At 38.5% G+C, this 26,450-nt stretch overlaps 1 protein-coding gene across 1 annotated transcript in view; it reads left to right on the top strand.

Annotated features, from left to right (window-relative positions):
• Positions 1 to 517: 517 nt before the first annotated feature.
• CFTR (CF transmembrane conductance regulator) overlaps positions 518 to 26,450 on the top strand; it is a 211,267-nt gene continuing 185,334 nt past the window's right edge. Inside the window, exon 1 of the mRNA XM_032644014.1 lies at positions 518 to 695. Coding sequence (XP_032499905.1) covers positions 643 to 695 — 53 coding nt within the window. The 5' untranslated portion in view covers positions 518 to 642. The remainder of the gene's footprint in view (positions 696 to 26,450) is intronic.

Genomic DNA, 26,450 nt, shown 5'->3' with positions numbered 1-26,450 from the left:
AGGATCTCGGAAAAAGGGAGGAGGAAGAAGGCTCGGGGAAGTTGGCCGCGGCGTGCCCTGGGTCTCGCGGAGCCTGGCGCGCAGGAGGGTCCAGGAGGCTCCCGGCGGACTGACTGGCGCTGCTTCCGCTGGTGGCTCCTTCTGTCTTCGAGGGTCGGAGACTGGACCTGGAGAGCGGCCGCGACGGTCCCCCGCCTGCGGGCTGGGCTGGGGCCGGACGGTAGGTAGGGACGCGGACCTGGAAGGAGCGCGCGCGAGGGAGGGAAGGCTGGGAGTCAGAACCGGGAAAGGGTGGCGCGGAGCAGCGAGGGAGGGAAGGAGGCGAGAACGAAGGAGCGGGCGCGGCGCGGACGCTGGGCGCGGACGCTGGGCGCGGACGGGGTGGAGAAAGCCGCTAGAGCAAATTTGGGGCCGGACCAGGCAGCGTCCAGCTTTTAACCTGGGCAGTGGAGGCGGGGGAAGGAGCGAAAGGAGAGGGGAGGTGTGTGGGGTAGGGGTGGGTGGGGGGAGTTGGAAGCAAATGACATCACAGCAGGTCAGAGAAAAAGGGGTGAGCGGCAGTCTCTGAGAAGAGTAGGGCATTTGGCATTAGGAGCTCGTGCCCGGCCTGCCCCGGCAGGGACCCCGGTGCTCCCAGAGACCATGCAGAGGTCGCCTCTGGAAAAGGCCAGCGTCTTCTCCCAACTTTTTTTCAGGTGAGAGGGTGTCCAGCTGAGCTTTGGAAGCACACGTGCCCAGGAAAGAGGAGGACGCGTGTATGGGCTGGGTTTTGGGGAAAGTGGAATAGTTTTTTAAAAAGATGCGCTGTCATTCATTGCTATGGAGGAGGACGAGGATTTTGTGGAATAAGATAGAAAACATTAGGAAGAGATAAAAGAGTAAACTGAAGCCGATTGTGTGAATAAAGAGCCTTAGCTTAACCCTGAAGTTTTAACTACTTGCAGCTGAAGATCACTCTCAAGACCCAAATGTGCTACTGTGCAATTGTCTTCTTAGATTTTTCTAAGAAACTTGTGAATTACAAACTTGTTAATAACAAATACTTACGTTTGGCCCCTGTTTTTCCCTCCTTCATGCCTTGGAAACTTAGAAGTCTTCTTGGCTCATGTACTACAAGTGCCGTGCCTGCATGTAGTAGGTGCTCAGAAAACACTTGTTGACTGAATTTTGAACGTTTATAGGGGAGAAATATAAAGTGGGTAATATGTGCTTAAAGTTTTTATTGTTATGATACTGAGTATATCTAACAAGTATTTGCCACAATTCCATTATTCTTTCTTTTAAGAATGAAAGCAAATCCTTCGAAATATCTGTTTTTAAAAAAGCCAATTCTACAAGCTCTACATTTTAAAAGAGGGGTCAGAATTACCATGGAAATGTGAAACCATGGGAATAGGTACTGAAGTTAAACCAACTGACTTTTAATAAATTGTACTCTTATCCTACTTTACATGTGATGAGCCATAAAAGCTTGTGAACTTCATCTAATGAGATTTAAAAAAATTGAGTCTAAGTTCAGAGTCTTAGGCAAAGTGTAGTTGGATGTAGCATTTCATATTTGAAGTGTTCTTTGGATACTGTATCTACTTTATTTCTGTTATACTTGTATGAATGAATGAATAGGTTCAGCTCTCTCATGGGATATTACTTAATTCATAATTATCTAATGAATCAGCATACTTAGGTATCAGAAAAGCCAAATACATTATAAATATGCTCATATGTGTGTGGGAGAAAGGAGCTTGGCTTTCACATTTTTCTAAAATGTTTTATTCTCTGAATGTGCAGCAAACCTGGAACTCAGGTGCTAAGGAGGGCATAGGCCGTAGAAGGAGAGCTCCTCCCTGTGGATGGGAGAGAAGGACTTTACTGTTTGGAATTGCCTCTTGGGTGGGTGTTTTCAGTACCTTTTGTTACTGCATCTATATGAATGGGATTGTCTGTTGCTCTGTTTTCCTGTTATTTACAAAATCAGAATGGTAATTGGCATAAATTGTAGCCTTTCTACTAGAGCACTTGGAGGAACCTAAATGCCATTCTGTCTAAAAATGCAGTTTTTTAAAAAATGCAGTTTTCAGAAGAATACATATCCCATGGCTACGTCTAAGTGTAATACTAAGGAACTTTAAATTAGCTCATTGTTGATTTAAATTATACCATTGTTGGTCTATCAAAGTATTTTTTTCTTTTTTTAAAACAGATCACCTTATACATTTTGGTATAGTTTTAAAAATGCTCTCTGGTGGATTTGTTAAAAAATAAATATTATAATGGCTACTAAATTTGTGAAGAGCATACTCAGTCCTGCTCTTCAAACTACTTTATAATAAGTTGCTCTAAGAATAGGTATATTTTTAAAAGTTAAGTTCCTACTATTTATAGGAACTGACATTCACCGAAAGTACCAGTGATTATAAACTTCCTTCTGGGTTGTAATTCTGAAAAGGTAAGAAACGTATTTTCTGTCTTCGGATTAGACAGTAGTCCTGCTTAGTGGTCCAGGGTTTTAGGCCTTGGATTCAGATTGCTTTGATTCAGATCCTGGATCTGCTACTTAGTAGCTCTGTGACCTGAGGCAAGTCCCTTAACATCTCTGTTTGTGTGACTTGACCTTTAAAACTTGGACACTAGTAGGACCGATGTCTTAGGGGTTAATCTGTTGAGAAAATGCATGTAGAGTCGTTAGCTTAATAAATGTTAGCTGCCACTGTTATTATCATTAATTACCATATTTTTACATTCTTTATGATACCACATACCTTGTCTATATAAAATATTCAGTTCATCTTTGTTGAATATAATTTTATGACCATCCATCTGTATGTGCAATGAATGGGCCTAGATGAGAATTTAATTTAGGAAAAATCTCGTCCAACATGGCATTACCAGATATACAGGAAAAAAGTTATATGCTTGTATCATATGTTGTTAAATGCCTCAGAATTTAACTTTCTGAGTATGATCCGTTCAGTTTCAGAGTCATAAAAGAGTAAAGCTGTTTGGTCTGGTTTATAGATTATATTAAATATCTTTTATTGTCTAGATTTTGTTACTGGGAAAACTAATAATGTTTAGGAAAAATTTAAGTACTTTTTTTTTTTTTGCGGTACGCGAACCTCTCACTGTTGTGGCCTCTCCCATTGCGGAGCACAGGCTCCGGGCGCGCAGGCTCAGCGGCCATGGCTCACTGGCCCAGCCGCTCTGCGGCATGTGGGATTTTCCTGGACGTCCCCTGCATCGGCAGGCGGACTCTCAACCACTGTGCCACCAGGGAAACCCTAAGTACTTTCTTAATTTTGCATGAATTTCACATCAAGTATGAAATTTGAAAGATATCTGAGGTGTCATAATGCATAAAATAATAATAATGTCAATATTATAAACATAACCTAAAAGAGAATTTCACCACAAAAATTCAAATAGTGTGTATCATGGAGACCAAGTTACATTAACTTAAAGCTTTTATGAAATACAAAGATGTTTTTAAACTAGAGGTGATATATTTGCATAGAATTTATAATTTATATACCAGTGCAATTGATTTACAAATGTTTACCAAGAGAGATTATGTTTTTCATTTTTGAGCAATTTGTCAAGTTTACATTTTCTAACTTTTAAAGGTGGTTATTCAGTTTGTTCTCTGTCTTCTCTCATGCCCTGAATTTCCCATATTCTCTTTAGATGTTAGATTGTGTACCAAACCATGTGTCAGATGACACAGCTTGAATTTTGGTCATGGTTTTCATACCAGAAGTCTAGATCTATACTTGAGGAATTGTCAGAGCCCCACAGAATCCATGTGTACAATGCCACAGGTTTCTTACTAAGACTGGATATAGGGGCCCCCAATAAATTCTACAGGTAAGTCTCAAGTAAGACCAAAAAGTAAACAAGGTTAGGCTCTAAAGTGGAAATTCAGCAAAGAGTCGAATATTGTAAGTCTCAGCTTAATAATAAGATAATTTAAGTTACTTTTGTAATCATTAAATATGAAGTAATGAGAGATTTTTAAATAAATACACTAGAATTTCTACATCAGGATGGATGTGGTGGATCAAAGTAGCTACCAGTGAAATTCTGCCTTTGATCAGAATATTTTTGGATTCTTCTAATGCAATTAACTTTAAAACAGTATATAAATTTATTCTCATAAGTAGCTTCATTACCTTCTTTAGCCATTATTTTATAGTCGTAGCTTGCTTTGGATTAAAAGTTATATTACACAGACCAATCACTTAGACTTGCTTTTAAATGACTTGATTGTAGCTCAAAAAGGTATAAAGATTTTTCATCATAATTTGCTTTGTTAACAGCCAAGTGCTACTTAAGTTTAGGTATTATCATTCCAAAAGTGTATTGCAAACTTTAACGAAAGCGCTTTGAGCAACAGAAGATGATTACAGCAAGTATGTAATGAAAGACCCATAAAGATGACAATTTTGAAGAGGACCACACTAATTTGGTTATATAAATTACAGTATATGTAAAAAAAATCCATCACAATGACTTTATATTTACATTTTATTTACTTTTTGCAAGGTGTGAGGGAAACTAAAATTATGGCAGAGCCATAAGTAGTTTTGCAGTTTGTTGGGGGTATTTATAGAAATGTTGCCAAGGGAGACCAGATGGCCACTCAAACAAGGGCCTGTTCCTATCCTGATCAATACACATATTGTATCTCAGGTTCGTCTCTCAGACAAGGCTTAGACTATCCAAATCAAAAGAAATAGATGCATAAAACAAAATGCCAATATGAGTTGCACAATTCGTATTGATATGTACAGCTGCCAAGGGTCCCTCAATAGCATGAGTTCACTTAGTCAGTCAGTGGGCAAATGCCATCCAGTGAGGACAGCCCAGGGTTCCCATACATTCTCTTGGCTTTGTCTCTTGTAGGAATTGGAGGAGGCCACTTTTGGGACAGGGGCCTCCCCTGGAACAGTGTTGCCTGAACACTGACAAATATTGACTCCCTACACCAGTCCCCTAAAATTCCTTTCTACCCATCTGTCTTCTGCTAATCATGATTTTTATGATACAGTTCAGATTTGCAACTTGGGATCTGTGTCAAGTTTGATTGATTTAACTCTCAGTTCTAAAAGTACCTCCTCTGCATGGTATTACTAAAATTGTAATTATATTTTATTATATAAAATATATGTGTATATATTAAGTTTCTTTTAGTTCATTTTGCAAGTTTAAAAAATTCCTCCTTGGTTATGAAGTGTATTCCAATCGTTTTTATATGCTGGTTCAAATTATTACTCAACTCTCTGGGAAGATTCTTATATACTTATAACACATACCATACAGTGTAACTGTAATATTCCATCCCTTGCTAAAGAGAGAAGTGGAATCAGCTGCCTTAACTAGTTCATTAATACTTTATGTTTGATGTGACAGTCAAAATATCCTCTAGAGCCAACTGATACACTAGGGAAATCATGGTTTTTCAGTTTTCCATTTGTGTTTCATGGTAAGAAGTAGGAGTTAGTGTGATAATATTCAGTGCATAAATGTTAAAACTTGTTTAAAAGGCCCTTAAATGATCCCCAGTATAAAATGTATTATTATTATCAGTGTCGCTTCACAGGAACCTGTAATTTCAGTGATAGAGCTACAATATAAGCATAGGATTGCAAAACCATCAGGGAAGGGTGTTAACCGTTTAGCGTGCAGCTGTATGTTGTTTATCAAAACTTTAAAACCACCTCTGACTCAGCAGCAATTTTGGCAATTTTGATTCCAGTGATTCCTGACGCATCTGTGTAGGGCTCTTCCCTGGAGCAAAATCTCTGTGATGCAATGATGTCAAGAGGAGAAAACAGATTATGATAGAGGTCTGGTTGTTTGGGAACCCTGACTGAAGGCTTACTTTATAAATATGTTAACGTTACTATTTCAGGTGCTTCTCTTCAGCTCCTGAGATTTTACCTCATGGTTGTTTGAAAGTAAAATTAGCATTACAAAGTGGCTTTGCTATTGAACCTAAGAGTTTAGGCTTCTTTTTGCAAGAAACCTGTAAAAATTCACTTAGATTGCTTGATGTAGAGAACGAATATATTCTCCCAGAGCTCTGAATGATCTGCTTTCACAGCTGTATCCAAGTCGCAAGACTTGTCAAGTTTGCTATTCTTTGTGCAGCTCTGTCAGCTTATTACTATCTTTCGACATCAATGACTCTTTCAAATTGTAAAGCCCTGATGTCAGGGCCTTCTATGACTTGTTTAGTATTCAGACCATTTCAAGACTCCTGCACGCACCAGTTTACTAAATATTTCTTCGTGATGATGATAATTCCATGGTGATCCATGGAGATTTATGGATATTGTAGTTTGCTGACATTCAACAGTCCTCTAATACAGCATTATTCTGATAAAGAGAGGTCAAAGTGAGCAGGACCCTGGACAGATTTTCTAATACTTAGAGTAATTATTCCGTGAAATATTTCTTATCTTCCTTTATAGCCAGGCCTTTGCCTTGCGGGAAGGCCTGCTTGCTAATTCCTTGCTTATGGGGTCAAGAAGTGATTTGAAGATTTCTGCTCAGTCCTTTTGGTTAAGATTCTTAGCTCTGAAACTGGACAACTGGGCTTTACTCTGATATAATCAGAGAATTCTCCCATAGGTTGCTTCAGAGCACTGAGTCAGAGCAATACTGGCTGTGTAGGCTATGATTCAGCACAACTTGGAGGATACCTTAATTCATTAATTCACCACCTTTTGTATTCTATGAGAGGCATTTTGAAGGTTGATGTGGACAAGGAAGAAATTGGTGCTGCCTTCATGGAATGAGTTCTCTGAAATCCAGATTTTCAAGGGCTTATAGTAACTCTTCCTGGGCATCTAATCCAGTCTTAGACCGGTTAAGGAAGGCTTGCTGCAGGAGTGACTCTTGAGTTGGCACCTATCCAGACAAAAAGGGTAGGGCTGGGTTAGGAAAAATTTAAATACAGAAGTGGCAGACTGTGTGTAGCACTGGCAGCAAAAGCGAGCATGGCACCTTCAAAAGAGTCAAAGAAGTTCCCGGTAACTGGAGCATAAGATGTGTGACAAAGATTTGTGGGAGCTGGGTCTGGAACTCTAGCGAGGACCAGATTGTAAGGGGCTTGGTGAAGTTTGTCTGGGCTTTATCATACTGAAAGTCAAAAGCCGTGGCTTTGTAGCAGGGGAGCAATGTGTCCAGTTGAAAGCTGTTGCAGTTTTGCAAAAAACTGATAAAATGAAAGAGTAGCAGTTGGGATAGAGAGAAAGATGGATTTGAAAGACATTAGGAGGTAAAATCAACAGGTTTGGTAATTGATAAGAGGTGGAAAGTGAAGAAGAGAGAAGAATCAAGGATGCTGTCTAGATTTGCTGACATGGGTAGCAGTGGGTGGTGTTGACGCTTGCTGAGGGCAGAGGTTTCAGTTGGAGGAGGCATCTTGCGGGGGGAGGTGGAGGCTTATGAAGACTCTCAACTTCTTTTTGAGATGAAAATGGGAATGATGCATACGGCTCAAGGCCAGATAATATGATTATTTGAAAACACATTGAAGTGATTTAGAGCTTTAGGTGAGAGATATTTAGATGTCAGAGGTGACAATCAGAATTGTAAATACATCCCTCACACTGTTCAGTAAAGTCCAGGGTGGTATCTAGGTAATAATTTAAAGTGCTGACTTTTTGAACTTTTTTGTGGTATGGAGTCACCTGAGAGTGTGTCAGAAAAAAAGCAGCGGTATACTAGGGACAGCACTAGTTAAATTCTACCTTAGAAATTCTACTTAGCACCCTCCCCTGCAAACCCACCAACTGATATATGAAGGGTCCCCATCCCACCATAACTTCACACATTTAAACAGCAGTTTTTACACAGCTGATTATTACGATCATAGACGTTTAAGAAGGACGTATGAAAATTCACTGGGGCTTTAAGTATTGTCTGCGGTGATTGAAAAAAAGATTTTCTGGAATACAATCTGAAAAAAATATAACTGAAAAAGGTAATGTATGATCATTAGCAAAAAGGTATTTCAAAGTTACAGAAATATATAATGTAGAATGTGTAAGCCCATGGGTAACACTGTGGTTTCAATATATAGTTTAAACTCTAATTTAATACCTAATACCACTATTAGGTTTTGTTAATCTGAAAGAAGAAGATTCTCATACTCTTGAAAAGATTACATATCATTGTTTTATGTTAAAACTTTGAACCTGTTAAAGCACACAGAAATTTCTTAGCATTGCCTACATGGGTGCAGCTACCTTCTGCCCAACTTCACACCCAACCCCAACACCTAGTGAAATTCTTAACTTCAAAAAGGGACACAGGAGTTTCATCTGTTACCAGTCAGACCATTATGTGAAAATTAAGCTTAATAGGCAGAATCCTAGAGGTGCTGACAGCTGTGTTTCGAGGAGATTCTAGGCCAGACCTTGGAGCCCAGTATTGGCTATGGGAGCAACAAGAAAATGAAGCCACTGCTGGCCAGGATTAGCAATCCTCATAGAGGCAGCATACTGGACAAACTTTATAGGAAGCTCTCTTTGCACATTTTATTTATTTTAAATATCTCTACGAACTCTGGAAAATAGAACAACAACAAGAAAGCTGTACTTTTTCAGCCCAAATCCATTGCTATCCTTTACATCAGGGGTCGGCAAACTTTTTCTGTAAAAGGCCAGGTAGTAAATATTTTCAATGTTGTGGGCCACATAGTCTCTGCCATTGTAGGGAAGCAGCCATAGACAGGATGCAAACAAATGGGCATGGCTGCATTCCAATAAAACTTTATTTATGGGCACTGAAAATTGAATTTCATATAATATTTAAAAAAAAGTTCTATTGCAATAAGCTTCAGAATTTACAGCTTTAAAATTACTTAGTTTTAAATAAAGATCTAGAAAAAATTTCAGGGCTCATTTGTAATTAACATTAGTGTATTCAATAATTGAGTAATTTTAAAAGTAAGTGAAACACTTAGACATGCAAAGTGGACTTTTCAGAAGAGGGAACAGTAGTTTAACATTAGATTAGATATTAACTTCTCAGAATAGTTTTGTCTTATAGGAACCTACTGACCATCTCTTCTTTACTTCTTTTTTGCGTATACATTTTTTTTACGCGTCCTTTAAGGTATAGGCTCTATCTTATCCATCTTTTGGTTCCAGCACCTGTCTGACTCCCTGGTGAATAGTAGGCCTTTAAAATATACTTGTTGGGGCTTCCCTGGTGGCGCAGTGGTTGAGAGTCCGCCTGCCGATGCAGGGGACACGGGTTCGTGCCCCGGTCCGGGAAGATCCCACATGCCGTGGAGCGGCTGGGCCCGTGAGCCATGGCCGCTTAGCCTGCGCGTCCGGAGCCTGTGCTCCACAATGGGAGAGGCCCCAACAGTGAGAGGCCCGTGTACCTCAAGAAAAAAAAAATATATATATATATATACTTGTTGAATGAATAAAACTTGACTAATTCAGTTTATGTTTATACTTCTAAAATTTAATTTTTGATGGAAATGTAAAAATTTACTTATAAATATGAAATTTTAAAAACTTTCCATTTGACTTTCCTGAAGATAAAATATCAATTTTGAATAAAAATTTTAGTTGCTTTACCAAATCCATGAATTCTAAAGTATAACAAAATAGGAAAATTTGGTTTTTTTGTTTGCTTTCTTGTGTGGGTTACAGGACTTTCTAGGAAAGTTCTAGGTTAAGTTAGTACACTATTATTTTTCTTCAGAAGATCAATGCTTTGCTAAAGATGAGTTTTCCACCTGAAATACTTTTTCTCTTCAAATATCATGTGAGTATTCTGGGTGCCTGACAGTTTAATTTTAAAACAGATGATTTCAATGATTATTTCCAGAATTTCTTCCTAAATGTATATACCACAATCTAGTCTTAAAAAAAAAAAAAAAGACCTTAAACTCAATTTAGTCTTGGACCTCTGAATACATTTTTCAAAATAATAAATAAGCTGATGAAATATTTATTACCGAAAGAACTTCTCCCTTTCAATCAAAGATAGGGTTGGCTTCTGAAACACATCAGCCTCTTTTCCGTCGCTTTTCATCTGAGATCTATTAGAGTTAATCTCTCCTATCCGTAAAAATGAATGTATACCTTGGATATATGGACTGTGAACAAAAGTGCACAAATAAATCCCCTATGGATTAATTTGATTATGGAGCAAACTTGGCTTAACATCATTCATGAAGTTAAACAATAGGTATTTTCATAAATCAGTTTCAAAAATAAGAGCATAAAATATATAATGACGCTGAGATCCAAAATTTTATTCACTGTATTAAGAGTTTATAAGACTGATGAAATTAAAGCTCCAATTCAGCCATCCCAATAACATCAGAGCTAAGGTTTTATGCAATTTTATTAGCTAGAAAGACAACCACTGTAAAATGAACTCAGTAATGTAAAAGTAATTTTTGAAATACTAATGTGATTTTCATTCATTTATTCATGCATGCATGCCTTTATTCAGTATAAATGTTGAATCTCTGATATATTCCAGAATATAGCAGTTTGAAGGCTTAGGCCACATATCAAAACCTATTATACATTCTAATTATTCTTTTACTAGAATTTTCACATTGATATTTTTAATGAGACAATTTTATTTCTCTTTGGAGCAAAGGCCATCATATATATCTATAGATTTTCCCTTACTCCATTTAATGAAGGGGGCCTAAATTTTTTATTGATTTACCAAATGACTGAATAAAGGTCATCTCACATAAACTTTTCTAAAGTCAGCAGTATAATTCCTTGACAGCAAATATTGTCTGATGTATTTAAAAATTTTTAAATACTTCCTATGAAATGTAAAGATAAGATCATTACATTTAGAAATGTATTTAGCCCTTGAACACAGTCTTTGGATCCACTGAGGTGTTAACTTGTAACTTGGCAGCCTTTCTGAACTCTCATACAAGGTTTTGCTGATTCAATTGTTTCTGTTTCTGCCAAGGGTAGCAACACAACTCTTGTCTTTCTTGAGTCACGGTCTGTCACTCCAGCCACTATTACTGCAAAGTAGAGTTAGATTCTGGGGTTAGTAGACATGTATGTTATTATTAAAAAACAATGAGTTGCCAAATCTCCTATCGATGAAAATTTGATCAAAGTTTAGTTATTCTGTTGGGAAAGAAATCTAGCTAGAAACAGGATTAAGAAATTCTTTTTTTTTCTTTTGGCTGCATTGGGTCTTTGTTGCTGAGTGTGGGCTTTCTCTAGTTGCGGCGAGCAGTGGCTACTCTTCGTTGCGGTGTGCAGGCTTCTCACTGCGGTGGCTTCTCTTGTTGCGGAGCACAGGTGTGCGGACTTCAGTAGTTGTGGCATACAGGCTCAGTAGTTGTGGCTCGCGGGCTCTAGAGCGCAGGCTCCGTACTTGTGGCGCACCGGCTTAGTTGCTCTGCGGCATGTGGGATCTTCCCAGACCAGGGCTCGAACCCGTGTCCCCTGCACTGGGAGGCAGATTCTTAACCACTCTGCCACCAGGGAAGTCCCAAGAAATTCTTTAGGTAAAAACTTATGCTCTTAAAATTAGAAGCCCTTCATAAATATCAGTATTTTCTATAGCTTCAGATAAGTGCTTCTCAAATTGCCAGTCACCTGCTCAAAAAATATATTAAGATAGATCTGTGTATCTATAATATATCTTACATTAAATATGCAGATTCCTAGGTCCCACTCCATACCAACTAAATCCAGAATCTCTGGGAGAGGGCAACTATAATCTTGGTTTTTTGTTTCCTATTTGTTTGTTTGTTACATTTCAGGTGATTCTTTTTGCATACTAAAGTCTAAAAGCCATTAAGTTAATCTTAAGAAAGTGGGTTTAAATGGCCCAACTAGTGCTTTTCAACCTTAATGAAAGATTGGAAAACTGCAGATTTGAGGACAAAAACCAGGATTCTACCACATAATCATAAAACGTGGGATATGGAGGTGATTCCATCTTCTCCCAGCTCCACTAGACTTCTCTTTCCTAAAATTCTTCTTTTTAAAAAAAATTTTTTTTTTTGCAGTATAGTTGATTTACAATGCTGTGCGAGTCTCTGCTGTACAGCAAAGTGACTCAGTTATACACATACATTCTTTTTTTATATTCTTTTCCATCGTGGCTTATCACAGGATATTGAATACAGTTCCCTGTGCTATACATTAGGACCTTGTTGTTTATCCATTCTAAATGTAATAGTTTGCATCTACTAACCCCAAACTCTCAGTGCATCCCTCTCCCTTGGCAACCACAAGTCTGTTCTCTATGTCTATGAGTCTGTTTCTGTTTTGTAGATAGTTTCATTTGTGCCATATTTTAGATTCCACGTATAAGTGATATCATATGGTATTTGTCCTCTTTCTGACTTACTTCACTTAGTATGATAATCTCTAGTTGCATCCTAACATTCTTCTTTTTTAATCTTAGGATCCAAGGAAGAAAATTCTGAAAGTTCACATTTTTTTTTTTAGCAAATTAACAATAGAAATATAGATATCGTTCAACTTGCCACAGAATTTAAAATTTCCTCTTAAATAGTTCTTGAAATCTGCAGTTTTGCCTCCGGTATCTCCTAACATCTACTAAGCACTTTCTATGTACCAGGGATTATATGTATTATCTCAGTGAATTCTTCAAATAATTTTAGATAGAGTCTACATGTAAGAAATATGTAGTTTAGAAAGATTAAAGAGCTTATACAAGGCCACCCAGCTAATTACTGTGAAGTCAAGACATGAACTTACATTGATCTCTAGAACTCTTAACCAGTGTATCACACTATCCAACAATCTAGAATGGAATTGGTAAATTATATAATTTCACTTAATTTTGTATATAGGTTTTCTTAATTTCTTGTCTCTGAAATTTATTTTTGATACATGTATTATAAATAATATTATTTAAATAAGGCATTAGACTCTGTTCTTCTTGGAAATGCCAGGAGCATGCCCTCTTACAGTGTTTTGCATGGATCTATAAGACAAACTACTTGAGGTGGAGAGAGGTGAAGAGGGAAGGATGGGGAGGGGAAGGGAAGGGTCTTGTCTTAGATTAATGAGGTCTTTAAAATTCTAAATGTCCAGTTGAAGAGTGAGAGATGTGATCAGCCAAAAGCATGCCGTTAGCCAACCATTGTTACATGAACACAGCTCAGTTTCACAAAACTTGACCCAGACTGCACTTCTTATCCTTCTTTTTTCCATCCAGGTACTAATCAACTCCTTTCATCTTTTTCATTTTCTAAATCTAGCTTCCTGCCTTCTTCCACTTTGTCAAACCTACTCAGCTAGGCTTTCTGTTGCGTTTTTGTATCCATTCTTCCTTCCTTACCAACTTAATCCCCTCCGCTGAGTTCCAGGTTCAGTCACTTTAGTGTTCGTCTCACCACCACCCACCCTCTTTGGTGTCCTGTTCTGATCACCAGTCCCTGGTTGTTCATCACTCATGTCATTTGTTTCTTTATGTTTACTCTTACTGTATTTCTTGGGGACGAAGGAAGAGGCAGAATCACCTCACAGATGGTTCTTCAACTTGATGTTTGACTCTTTGTATGTATAAATCTTGGATTTTCCTAGTGCAGTGGTTTTTACAATTTTTTAAAAGCAATATTTTTATCAGTGAATCCAGAATCCAAAGGAAATCTTCTATGGAACTGCAATATATGCAAATAAAAGTGAAAAGACAGTAAGTCCTCCATAAATATAAAGATATAGGTAACCTCCTGCTCCAAGATAAGGGCTGAAATGACTATATAACATTTACGTGCTCTTCCTTGGTCCTACATGCTTACGTTTTTCACATTATGCTTCTGAAATTGAGATGACTCTTATAATGTCAAAAGAAACCTGTCAGCCGTCAGGCCCAGGAATAACTTGAAATATGGGAACTTAGCAGTTCATAGAAGGTATATCTTCCTGTAAGTTCAGTTGAATTATTTGCGTTGGTTGTATCCCACAAAGTTGACTTTTAACTTAAATTTAGTTTCTTGCTTGAAATTTCTTGAGAAGGATTATTCTGTGATCTAGTTTTGAAAGAACAGTAATTATTTAGTCTGAAGTTTGTCTGGCATACCAAGCACTGTAATTAAGGTAGAAGTTGCCCAAGTTCAGCACTGTGCTTTACTTTGAAATTATACTGCCTGTCCTACAGGTGAAGGTGGTGTGAGTGCAACTTGTCACTTGTAACCCTATTCATAACTGTGAATGCCAAGAATAATTCAAAAGTATGTTTTTGACCTGAATGTGAAGGCTTAGAAGAAAACTTTAATTATGACACTGAAGAAGGAAGTGGTGTGTAATTGTGTGAATAAGTATATAATACTGAAAAAAAAATTTTTTAACTGTGTATATTTAACTTAGAGGGGCTTTTTTTGGAAAGGCCATTATTACACTGGTGATGAGTCTTGTAATCAATGTTACCTTATTGTTGAGTCAGCATGGTAAAGTATGGTAAAACCGAGATAATATCATATGCTTCTTGTTATCATTCCCTGGGAATTGCACAACTCTCTGTTATGCTGGAATGAAACCTTGTATAAGCAGGTATGCCAGAGATATGATGGGCTGCTAACTGAGCCTGGTGCAAGTCTATATATGCATGTCTTGGTGCATGTTCACTATAGACCATGTTCACTTGGTTTATAGTGAACATGCTCACTTATGCAGTGTGGGTATAACCAATGACAGATTGCAATATGTTTAAATAGGTTCAAAGAGATGTCAGGGGAAGCTTTCCTGCACAGTGGATGCTAAATGAGTTAGCCTTGAAGTCCAGGATAATGTTTGGATGGATCCAGTGTGTTAAAATTTTCATATAACAGTTTTGGGAATGTGTGATGATTTCATTCTTATTTTTAGAATAGTAAAACATACTTTAAAATATTGACATTTCAAATCAAAAGTTGGTGAACTCCAGGAAGTATCTCAGGGGAACACTAGGTGTTGGGGTCCATAGTTTGAAAACCACTGAACTAGTTTTTCCCCCATATTGGTTGGTCTCGACCTTCCCTTGAGTCCTCATTTCACCCATCCTATGCTCTTAGAAAATGGTCTCACATTTGACTTTGTCTGTATCCTTATTGTCAACTCTGAAGTAGCAATATATAGGGGAAGAAACATGTACTTTGGAATCAGACAGACCTGGTGTGAATCATTGCTCTGTGACTTAACAGCAATATGATCTTGGGTAATTTACTTAACTTTGATGATGATGTTATGCTCATCAGTACAATGAGTTCTCCTCTTCTTAACACAGCTCAGCATTATTATGAGATCTAATATTCATTGAGTGTTTAATATGTGTATTAGTCAGCGTTCTCCAGAGAAATGAAACCAATAGGATATATATATATATATATATAAAATGATTTATTACAAGGAATTGGCTCGCATGATTATGAAGGCTGGCAAGTCCAAAATCTGCAGCATAGGCTGGTAGGCTGGAGACCCAGGAGAGCTGATGTTCCAGTTTTATTCTGAAGGCAGTCTCCTGGAGAATTCTCTCTTGTTTGGTCGAGCCTGCATTTTTGTTCTATTCAGGCGTTCAGTTGATTGGATGAGGCCCACCCGCATTATGGAGGGCAGTCTGTTTTGTCCAATGTCCACCAAGTTAAGTGTAAGTCTCATCCAAAAACACCCTCTTACCATCATGCTCTGATAAGCCAGTGCATTAGTTTGCTAGGGCTGCTGTAACAAAGTACCAAAATCTGGGTGGCTTAGACAACAGAAATGTAATGTCTCACAGTTCTGAGGGCTAGATGTCTGAGACCAGGGTGTCAGCCGGTTGGGTTTCCTCTGAGGCTCTGAGAGAGAATCTGTTCCATGTTCTCCCCCAGCTTCTGATGATTTGCTGGCACTCTTTGACTTATAGACACCTCACTTTGATCTCTGCCTTCATCTTCACGTGGCATTTTCCCTGTGTGCCTGTCTCTGTGTCCACATTTCCTTTTTTTATAAGGACACCAGTCATATAGGTGTAGGGCGCACTCTAATGAACTCATTTTAACTTGGTCACCTCTGTAAAGATCACATTCTGAGGTACTTGGTGTTAGAATTAAAATATATCTTTTTTGAGAGGAGCACAATTCAACCGAAAATAGTAATAGTCTTCAGGAGCAGAATGAGCTATGGAAGCAATTTGAAACTCTAAAGTATAATACATATAGACGGTTACACTAATTTATGAAATTTTTTAAAAAGCTGTGTGTACCTCATTTGTAATGGTACACAGGTAACATGGAGACAATGTCAAGTACGTCAGGTGACATGACATGGGAACGGTCAAGAAGGGTCAAAATAAAAGGATCCAGGGCTTCCCTGGTGACGCAGTGGTTGAGAGTCCGCCTGCCGATACAAGTGACACGGGTTCGTGCCCCGGTCCGGGAAGATCCCACATGCCTCGGAGCGGCTAGGCCCTTGAGCCATGGCTGCTGAGCCTGCGCGTCCGGAGCCTGTGCTCCACAACGGGAGAGGCCACAACAGTGAGAGGCCCGTGTACCGCAAAGAAAGAAAAAATAAATAAATAAATGAAAAAGAAAAAGCGTCCAGTTGTTCTTGAGTAGACTGAAGAACAACTTTCCATTTATAAAATTTTGGTACATTTCCACTAAGAATAAATAGATTGAAGGCCAGACATTAGAATGTTTTGGTAATGAAGAGTGTTAAAAATGAAAACATTTTATTGAGGAGAATTAAATAATTTTGGCTGGAAGTTTTAGAATTATTGGCTTTAACTTATGACTCAGAAAAGGGGCATAACTGTTAATAAAGAGTGGTCCCTGGAAAAGTATAGGCACCCTCACATTTGCACTGCATTTACCATTGACTTGAAAAATATTTTAACTTTTTTTTTTTTTTTTTTTGCACTGCCTCAGGCACTGGACCAGACTATGGAGATATAAAGATGTATATTACAACTACATTGTCCTCAGGAAGTTAATCTTATGAGGGAAATAAACTAGCAAAGTATAATGTGGTAACATAAATTTAACAATTTAAAAAATAATTGAGTGACAGTTATGTGCTATGCTCTGTGGTAGGCAGGGAATACAGCAGTAAAAAAAATCTCTAAGGTATTTGCCCTTGGGGAGTTTATAGTCTGGCGTGTTTGGAAACACAGGGGTTTGGCAGACAAGCAAATAGACAATTAGTAATGACAGCTCAGGTGGAGGAAGTACAGGAGAGAATGGAATGCATGGGAGGAAAATTAAACCTAGATTGTAGAGAGACACACATAATTCATATGAAACTATTTCAATGCATTTGAGATTTTTGGGAAATAGAAGTCAGGTTTTATTTTGAGGAAGTTATTAATTTTTCTTCAGTGTGACCTGGCATTTGGCTGGTGTTGGAACAAAACCAAAAAAAAAATGCTGTATCAAATGATAGGAATAGGAGAATCCTTTAAAAAATTAAGAGCCATCTTATTATCAATGGTTTCATCCAGTGAGAGCTCCTGCAGAGTTTAAAAGGAAGAGAATCTGGCTTGATGTTTCCTTTAAAGTTCTTTTTCCTAACGTGTATATGCAAGCAAGAGATTATGACATTTTGAAGTAAAAATAATTCTTAAATGCCTGTAAAAATGATTTGCACTAAACTATCATCATTTGTGTTATGATTTCTGTTTTTAAGGACCTGATTGCAAAGGTGACTGTTCTGAGCTTTTAAATTGCTTGTTAGCATCTAATGATTCAGTCGTCCATTATTGTGTGTTTTGCTATTGGGGGAAAAAGTAACTTAGGTTATTTTGTGGATCTTTATTTACTTATATGTTGACTATATGAAAAAAAGATGTAGAGATTAAGTGAAGAGGATTTAAAGTAAGGCTTTTGCAGTGAAGTCTTATTTCCATGATAAACCTTGAACCAATGGTTGTCTCCATTCTCTGCTTCTGTCAGGCCTCCTTTTTTTCCTGGGATTCACACTGGGGATGAGTGAGGGTTCAGCCACTACTGTTCTCCTCCCCTTACATCTTATAGGAGTTTTACTGTCAATGTCCCTCTCAGTGATATCAAGCCTCCAAGAAAATGAAAAATAGCATTAGCATTGCTCCAGAACCTCAGGAATAGGATCTGAATCTTAAATCCTGAGTCATACAATGTGTCTACAAACACTCCACACCTTGCCAAAGCAGGGAGAAATAAAGAAGATGCTAAATTTACCTTTTTTAAAAAAAATTTTATTTATTTATTTATGGCTGTGTTGGGTCTTCGTTTCTGTGCGTGGGCTTTCTCTAGTTGCGGCAAGCGGGGGCCACTCTTCATCGCGGTGCACGGGCCTCTCACTATCGTGGCCTCTCTTGTTGCGGAGCACGGGCTCCAGACGCACTGGCTCAGTAGTTGTGGCGCACGGGCTTAGTTGCTCCGCGGCACACGGGATCTTCCCAGACCAGGGCTCGAACCCATGTCCCCTGCATCGGCAGGCAGACTCTCAACCACAGCGCAACCAGGGAAGCCCCTAAATTTACCTTTTAATGCTATAAATTGTGATTTGTTTTTTAGAGGGTGAACTAATAACAATGGAAGATAAAAATGGGTTAAAATGCAACCAATGACCAAATTCCATATATAGTTTGAAGATGGGGAATTATCTGCAGTGGAGAAGTCTGAATACAATGCCATAAGCCTCTTTGAATCCTGAGAAATGATCATGAGTAGCAGCAGGATAACAGTATAACAGAACATACAGCATACGCAAGTTAAAGAGAAAGTTAAGATAAATGAGAAAAATTCTAGAATTTGACTGATCATATATCTGGTTAGAGGATTCCAAGCAGAACCCTAGAGACCAGATTTATCATGCCTAAATTTAAAAAATCACCAGCTTTGTCTTCCTGATGCATCATGTTTGAATGTTACCCTTGGAAGATTCATTCTTAACCATCTTCATCTTAAAACATTTCTGAGGTTGTCTCCAACCTCCATTTTACCATTCCATCTATCAAGCAAAATAAACAAGTAAACATCCTCAAATAAACTATGTTGGGTGGACTTAGATTGCTTTTTTTCTTTCTTTTTTAATTTTGGGAAAAGTTGCTTTGAAGCAGTAACTGGAAAGCAGGTATCACAGAGGATTTAATAAGTAGTGATTTTTTTTTGTACACATGGTGAGGGGTCATTAAGTCATTTGGAAGTTGAAGGTCATGAGAGTCTAGCATGTGATTTGCCTATTACAGCTCATACCAAACAGATCCCTGACTTCACAGCCCAGAGCTTCTCAGAGGATTTCTGTCCCCAAGAGAGGAGAGTTATCTCCATATTGCGAGAAAGACTTTAGCAGAGAAATATCAAGTGGCCTTGACTCCAGATGTTGAGTTAATTCTAGAATGGCAACCCTGACCCTGATGGACATGGGGATTTCATTGCCGAAAGATGAAGAAGCCTGTTAGAGAGTGTTTACTTTGGGTCCTAGTGATGGTGTCTGAACAAACTAGGTGAACAAAGAGCTTCAATAAGGGATTCAGAGTTCTGTAAAAAAGTGAGGGAGGGGCTTCCCTGGTGGCGCAGTGGTTGAGAATCCGCCTGCCGATGCAGGGGACACGGGTTCATGCCCCGGTCCGGGAAGATCCCAAATGCCGCGGAGTGGCTGGGCCCGTGAGCCATGGCCGCTGAGCCTGTGCATCCGGAGCCTGTGCTCCGCAACGGGAGAGACCACGGCAGTGAGAGGCCCGCATACCGCAAAAAAAAAAAAAAAAAAAAAGGGGAGGGAATAAGTGGGTTAATTATAAAACAAATACCAGTTAAATCAATATATCATGTGTGAGATATCCTTACATCACTCATGTGAAGTATGTTTTGTTCCTACCTTAGAAGATGGCGTAGAACTTGTTTTCCTTCTTTTCCTTTCATGCTTAAAACTGCTGCTGTGCTCTGTTGCTAGTATGGAATTGTCTAAAATAATAGTGGTGATTTTCTGATAGTCACACAAGTTTCTCTCTGTAAGCTTTTACAAATGCCAGCCAGTAACCCAGTGGCATTTCTACCATAAAATCAGAAGGCCAATCCATTTTCCCTCTTCCTTATTTTCTTGGTTTCAGATATATTTCTTTCTTTTTTTTATAATTTTTTAAAATATTTGGTTGTGTTGGGTCTTGCGCGGGCTTCTGATTGTGGTGGCTTCTCTTGTTGCAGAGCACGGGCTCTAGGCACGCGGGCTTCAGTAGTTGTGGCACATGGGCTCGGTAGTTGTGACACGTGAGCTCTAGAGTGCAGGCTCAGTAGTTGTTGCACTCGGGCTCAGTAGTTGTGGCTCGCGGGCTCTAGAGCGCAGGCTCAGTAGTTGTGGTGCACAAGCTTAGTTGCTCTGTGGCATGTGGGATCTTCCTGGACCAGGGCTCGAACCCGTGTCCCCTGCATTGGCAGGCAGATTCTTAACCCCTGCGTCACCAGGGAATCCCCCGGATATATTTCTTATTGCCAATGGAAATAAAAATCAGAAGTTAGAGTGCAATGTTATCACTTGTCTTTCTAGGTTAGTAAAGAGCTCCTAAAAGTGAACTCATACAAGATGCAGCGATTTTATTGGGTAGTTAATCATCCTATCTTTCTAGCCAGTTGTTCCAGCTATAATCAGTTTTGTGTCTCTTATTTGTGGCTTCATGCCCAGATAGAATAAAAATCAAACTAAAACCGTGAAACAATGCTCTGAGGCTGCGTTTCTAAAGTACACGGACTTGGGCTATTTTTTGTAGCATTGCTTATTGTCTCTCAATTGCTTAAGTCCCTGAAATCCAATACATCTGAATGGATTAAGTATAGCTGTTAGAAGTGGTCTTTTTATGCCAATGCTACTCTCTCACCATTCTTATTTTTTCTGTATTCATAGTAGTTCCAGCAATTAAGTGCTTTGCTTGTGGGGGCCAGGAATAAACGATTTATATGACTCATGTTTCATGTCATCAATCCTTGGATCCTTTTGTGGGCTTTGCACAGAGTCTTAATCACTTGTAGCAGCTACCCAGGCACTGACATATATGAAAGGGTTTAGAGTGTCAAAGTCACCATAATAAAAACGTGCATTTTACCAACTCTAGGAGGGAAAATCAAACATTTGGGAAAAGTTTCTAAAATCCATGCTGACAATTGATTTCTTAATACAAGCTTTTCTGAGATATAATTCACATACCAAAAAATTTACCTACTTAAAGTATACAAGAGATGTGTAACTATCACTACAGCCAATTTTAGAACACTTGCATCACCCCAAAAAGAAATTCCATACCCATAAGCAGTCATTCCCCATTCCCTCCTTCATCCCCACCCTGGACAACTACTAATCCACTTTCTCCATAGGTGTGCCAGTTCTGGACATTTCATATAAATGAAACAATGTGGTCTTCTGTGACTAGCTTCTTTCACTTAGCACACTGTTTTCAAGATTCATCCAAGTTGTAGCATGTATCAGTATGTCATTCTTTTTTATCGCTAAACAATATTCAAGTTGTAGGATTATACATTTATCCATTCAGCAGTTGGTAGATATTTGGATTGTTTCTACTTTTTTGCTTATTATAAAAAATGCTGTTATAAACACTTGTGTACAAGTTTTCATGTGGACACATATTTTCATTTCTCTTGGGCATATACCAAGGAGTGGAATTGCTGGGTCATAGGGTAACTTTCTGTTTAATATTTTGAGTACTTTTCAGATTGTTTTCCAAAGTGGCTGCATCATTTTACATCCCCACCAGCAGGGTATAAGGGCTCTAATATTATTTTCCACATCTATGTCAACACTTATCGTTACCTGTCTTTTTGATTATAGCCTTTCTAGTGGGTGTGTAGTAGAATCTCACTGTGGTTTTGATTTCCATTTCTCTAATGGCTAATGAGGTTGAACATCTTTTCATATGTTTTGGGGTGCTTGTATATCTTCTTTGGAGAAATGTCTATTCAGATCCTTTGCCAATTTCTAAATTGGGTTGTCTTTTTATTACTGAGTTGTAAGAGTCCCTTGTATGTGCCAGATAGAGGTCTCTTAACAGATATATGATTTGCAAAAATTTTCTCCCATTCTCTGGGTTATTTTTTCTACTTTATTGATGGTCTGCTTTGAAGCATAAAAGTTTTATAATTTTTTAAATTAGTTAATTTATATTTATTTTTGGCTGTATTGGGTCTTTGTTTCTGTGTGAGGGCTTTCTCTAGTTGCGGCAAGTGGGGGCCACTCTTCATCGTGGTGTGCGGGCCTCTCACTATCGCGGCCTCTCTTGTTGCGGAGCACAGGCTCCAGATGTGCAGGCTCAGCAGTTGTGGCTCATGGGCCTAATTGCTCCGCGGCATGTGGGATCTTCCCAGACCAGGGCTCGAACCCGTGTCCCCTGCATTAAAGGCAGATTCTCAACCACTGCACCACCAGGGAAGCCCAAGTTTTATAATTTGATGATGTCGAATTTATCTATTTTTTCTATTGTTGCTTATGCTTTTCGTATTATACTTATCTGTGTGCTGCTTTTTTTTTTTCCCTTCTAAAATTAGTCCTAATATGGCAAATTTGGTACAAGTGTAGGCTTTGGTATCACAGTCCTGTTTTGAAATTCTAACTCTGCCTTGGATAAACTATTTAAGCTCCCTCAGCCTCAGTTACTCATCTGTAAGATGGAGATAATATTAGGGCTTATCACTTGGATTGTAGTGGGGATCAGATGAAATAACATATGTGAAATACTTAGAATTTTAGAGAGTTATAGGAATAGTCTATTAAGGTTAGCTAGTACTTTTGTTATAATCCCTATAATAATAAACTTTAGTGCTCTGAAAATTAAAGCCAAGTAGTTTCTATGAAGAAGCAGTGCAATAACGTACAGCTGTAATATTTTATAGACAACATTGAATTTGGCCCCCATGAAAACCAGGTAGTCATAGTAATTATTTCCAGCAGGAGCTGCAGCTGAGAGAGCTTAAGAAAAGCTATTTCCAAGGTCACATGACTGGAAAATGACAGAGTTAAAACCTAGAGTTTTCTTAAAATCACTAATTCAGTTTTTTTAGTAACGGATTCTCAGTAGAAGTTAGGTGACTGGAGTTTTGTAGTCTTCATGATAAAGTTTTACCTCAGACAATCATATCAGGAAAGAAAAGAAAGCAGTTTTATGGGAAATGAAAATAGTGAGCATTATATGAAAATCATGGAGTTAAAACATATTTGACTAGAAAGTTTATGTGCATAGCTAGCCATATCAAGTACTAATTATAATATATAACTTCTTCTTTAATTAAAAAGAACTTCCTCCTTATTTCCAAAGTTATACATGCTCATAGTTAAACATTAGTGAATATAGATAAGCAAAAAAGAAAATATCTTTCCTGAAGTTTTCTTAATATGCTTACATTCCAAATACATTTATATTTGGGAGCACCTTTTAAAATGGGCAGATCGATTTCCTATTTAATGTTTAGATTCATTAAGCATGAAGTTAAAGTAATTTATGTTATGGTTTTAATTTCTGGGCCTCCGGAAGGTTTTTCAGAATTGGTTTGTAGTGTTTTGTTGAGCAGCAAATAATTATCTTTCCAAATCTTCTAAAATTCATTGACTACATTTACTGTTTACTCATCTACAGAAAGAAAAAGAACTTCTACAGTTCTCCTGGTAAACTAGGAGCCCTCATGAGAAATTAACTCTCAGACACAAAAATAGTTCATCTTTAGCAAGCAAAAAGGTGATTCAGCTGACTAAAGTTGTTATTTATTATAAATTTACCATTTTATGGGTAAGCAGCAAACCCTGTTTAATTACCTTGTGGGATGAGAGGACAGAGACTCACCAACTTGACCCTCACCCCAGTGCTGTGACTTTGGGGTGCATTCTTGAAGCCTACAAGTTTTATACAGGACTTTTGAGAGCTAGATGCCACTACTTTCTCAAGTTTTATTTTTACTAAAATTCATTGAGAAAAAACATATCCAACTATAAGATAACACCAGATCTAAGTTGGTAAAATAACTGTGACATTTGAAGTGATATTTATGTGAATTAGAAAAGAAACATCCTTTTAGAGATGAAATGACTTCTGGTCTCAAATCAATTCTTCCCATCATAGCCACTAATCAAAAAGCCTAAAGCAGGGCTTCCCTGGTGGCGCAGTGGTTGAGAGTCCGCCTGCCGATGCAGGGGACACGGGTTCGTGCCCCGGTCCGGGAGGATCCCACATGCCGCGGAGCGGCCGGGCCCGTGAGCCACACCTACTGAGCCTGCGCGTCTGGAGCCTGTGCTCCGCAGCAAGAAAGGCCGCGATAGTGAGAGGCCTGCGCACCGTGATGAAGAGTGGCCCCCCGCTTGCCACGACTAAAGAAAGCCCTCGCACAGAAACGAAGACCCAACCCAGCAAAAATAAATTAATTAATAAACTCCTACCCCCAACATCTAAAAAAAAAAAAAAAAAAAAAGCCTAAAGCAAACGGGCAGAGTATGCTGCAGGAATTTGAGATTTGTTGTTACAGTCTGTTCAAACGATTCCCCCTCTTTCCTCAGCCTGAACTTCACCGTTTTCTTTAGTTAGGACTATCCAGCTTATTTGGGCTATTTCAAACTCATGGTAAATATATTGGATGATGAGAAAACCTCTAGTGTATCTAATTTTGTCCATACTAAGCAGTTTAGAGTAATTTCTACTTAGTTCCTCAAGTGTTATTTCATGCAAAAAGGAAAAAGGCTGAGTCATTTGAGTGTATCCGTTTGTCAGTATTTAGGAGATGTGTCATGCAACCATGGGTTTGAATTTGCTATTTCATTTCATTTTATCTGGCTAGTTAAATCAAAAGTAAGTTTAAATAATGTGGAGGCATGATTGTTTTATACAAACAAAATCATTTGAAACTGAAAAGATCTGATACCTGACCTTCATCTTAAATTCTAGCAGATGAAAATGTCAGATGCCTCTGTTGGATTAATAAAAGCCAAATGTCAAATGGAAAAATGATTATAAGCTTTAATTATGTGGTTTTACGGGGATAGGTTTCATGAAAATCAAAGCTTTAATAGTGTCTATAATTGGAAAATTCTTTTCATCATAAGGAATTACAAGTCACTCTAAATTTATGTAGAAATCGGAAATTTTGTCCTAAGAAAAGAAACTAAATACAGTTTCATGGTGTGTATGTGTGTGTATATATTAAAAAAAATCAAGTGATAGCATTTTTCCTTAATAAAACCTGAAGACTCTTATCGTTAAGTGCACAGTGTGTCTGGGTACCAGAAGTTTTTTAAGTTCGTTGAAAACTTTAGGACATATATATAATAAATTTATTTATTGTTATTATTTTTTGCTGCGTTGGGTCTTCATTGCCGCATGCGGGCTTTCTCTCGTTGCTGTGAGCGGTGGCTTCTCTTGTTGCGGAGCATGGGCTCTAGGCACGCGGGCTTCAGTAGTCGTGGCTCACGGGCTCAGTAGTTGTGGCAGACGGGCTTAGTTGCTCCACGGCATGTGGGATCTTCGCGGACCAGGGCTCGAACCCGTGTCCCCTGCATTGGTGGGTGGATTCTTAACCACTGCGCTACCAGGGAAGTCCCAAAATTTTAGGTTATAAAGAACTATATATCTTAAGGATCTCTGTCTGCTACCTTGTGATTAATGATTAGCTAGTTTCTGTTAGAAATAATGAGAACTTTGGAAACTGTCACAGTTTCTAAGTAGATCAATTTATAAGTCCATTTTCAATACACAGTGACAGGTTATGAATGAAGGAGAAGGGTAAGATCAGTTAGAGGTGAGAGGAAGGGTGGGTGGGAGCAAATTTGAGGATAAGGAGGAAGAATAGTGTTTATTGCTTTTGGTTATTCCAGGTGTACCTGCCTTGCTAATGAAACACCTGGGTACTCATTAATATTTAATGGAAGAAATGCTGAAGTAGAAATCCTGAGTTGGCATTTCTAAATTCTATCCAAGTATGTTTAACATACTCAGGCTCATTCAAGAAAAAGTGGTGGCTGAAGTTTTACAGTAACTAATATTTCAGTGAATGTCTAAGTGTAGATACCTGGGGAGTTTTTTGTTTGTTTTGGTTTTTTTTTTTTTTGTATTTCTGTGACTGGCTTGAGGTAGTCATGGAGACCTCCTTGATGGGGCAGAAATTTCATTCAATTTTCTTTTTGGTTTAATCTCACGAAATAAATTCTTTCAGATAACTCTGGTGATTGCCAGGCAGCCTAAGGTTAATTGATTTTAGTTCTCATAATTTACCTTAAGCTGTTTCTATTTCAGGTTACAAATATAGGTTTACTGTAGTGAATCTGTCAGAAACACTAAATTATATTAATAATTATAAATGGCTAATTTTTTTTTTTTTGCGGTACACGGGCCTCTCACTGTTGTGACCTCTCCCGTTGTGGAGTACAGGCTCCAGACGCGCAGGCTCAGCAGCCATGGCTCACGGGCCCAGCCGCTCCACGGCATGTGGGATCTTCCAGGACCGGGGCACGAACCCGTGTCCCCTGCACCGGCAGGCGGAC

The sequence above is a fragment of the Phocoena sinus genome, chromosome 9 (genome assembly GCF_008692025.1).
Source record: "Phocoena sinus isolate mPhoSin1 chromosome 9, mPhoSin1.pri, whole genome shotgun sequence".
Classification (NCBI taxonomy): domain Eukaryota; kingdom Metazoa; phylum Chordata; class Mammalia; order Artiodactyla; family Phocoenidae; genus Phocoena; species Phocoena sinus.
The sequence above is the reverse complement of the archived record's forward strand: the minus strand, read 5'-3'. Positions and strand labels throughout refer to the sequence as shown.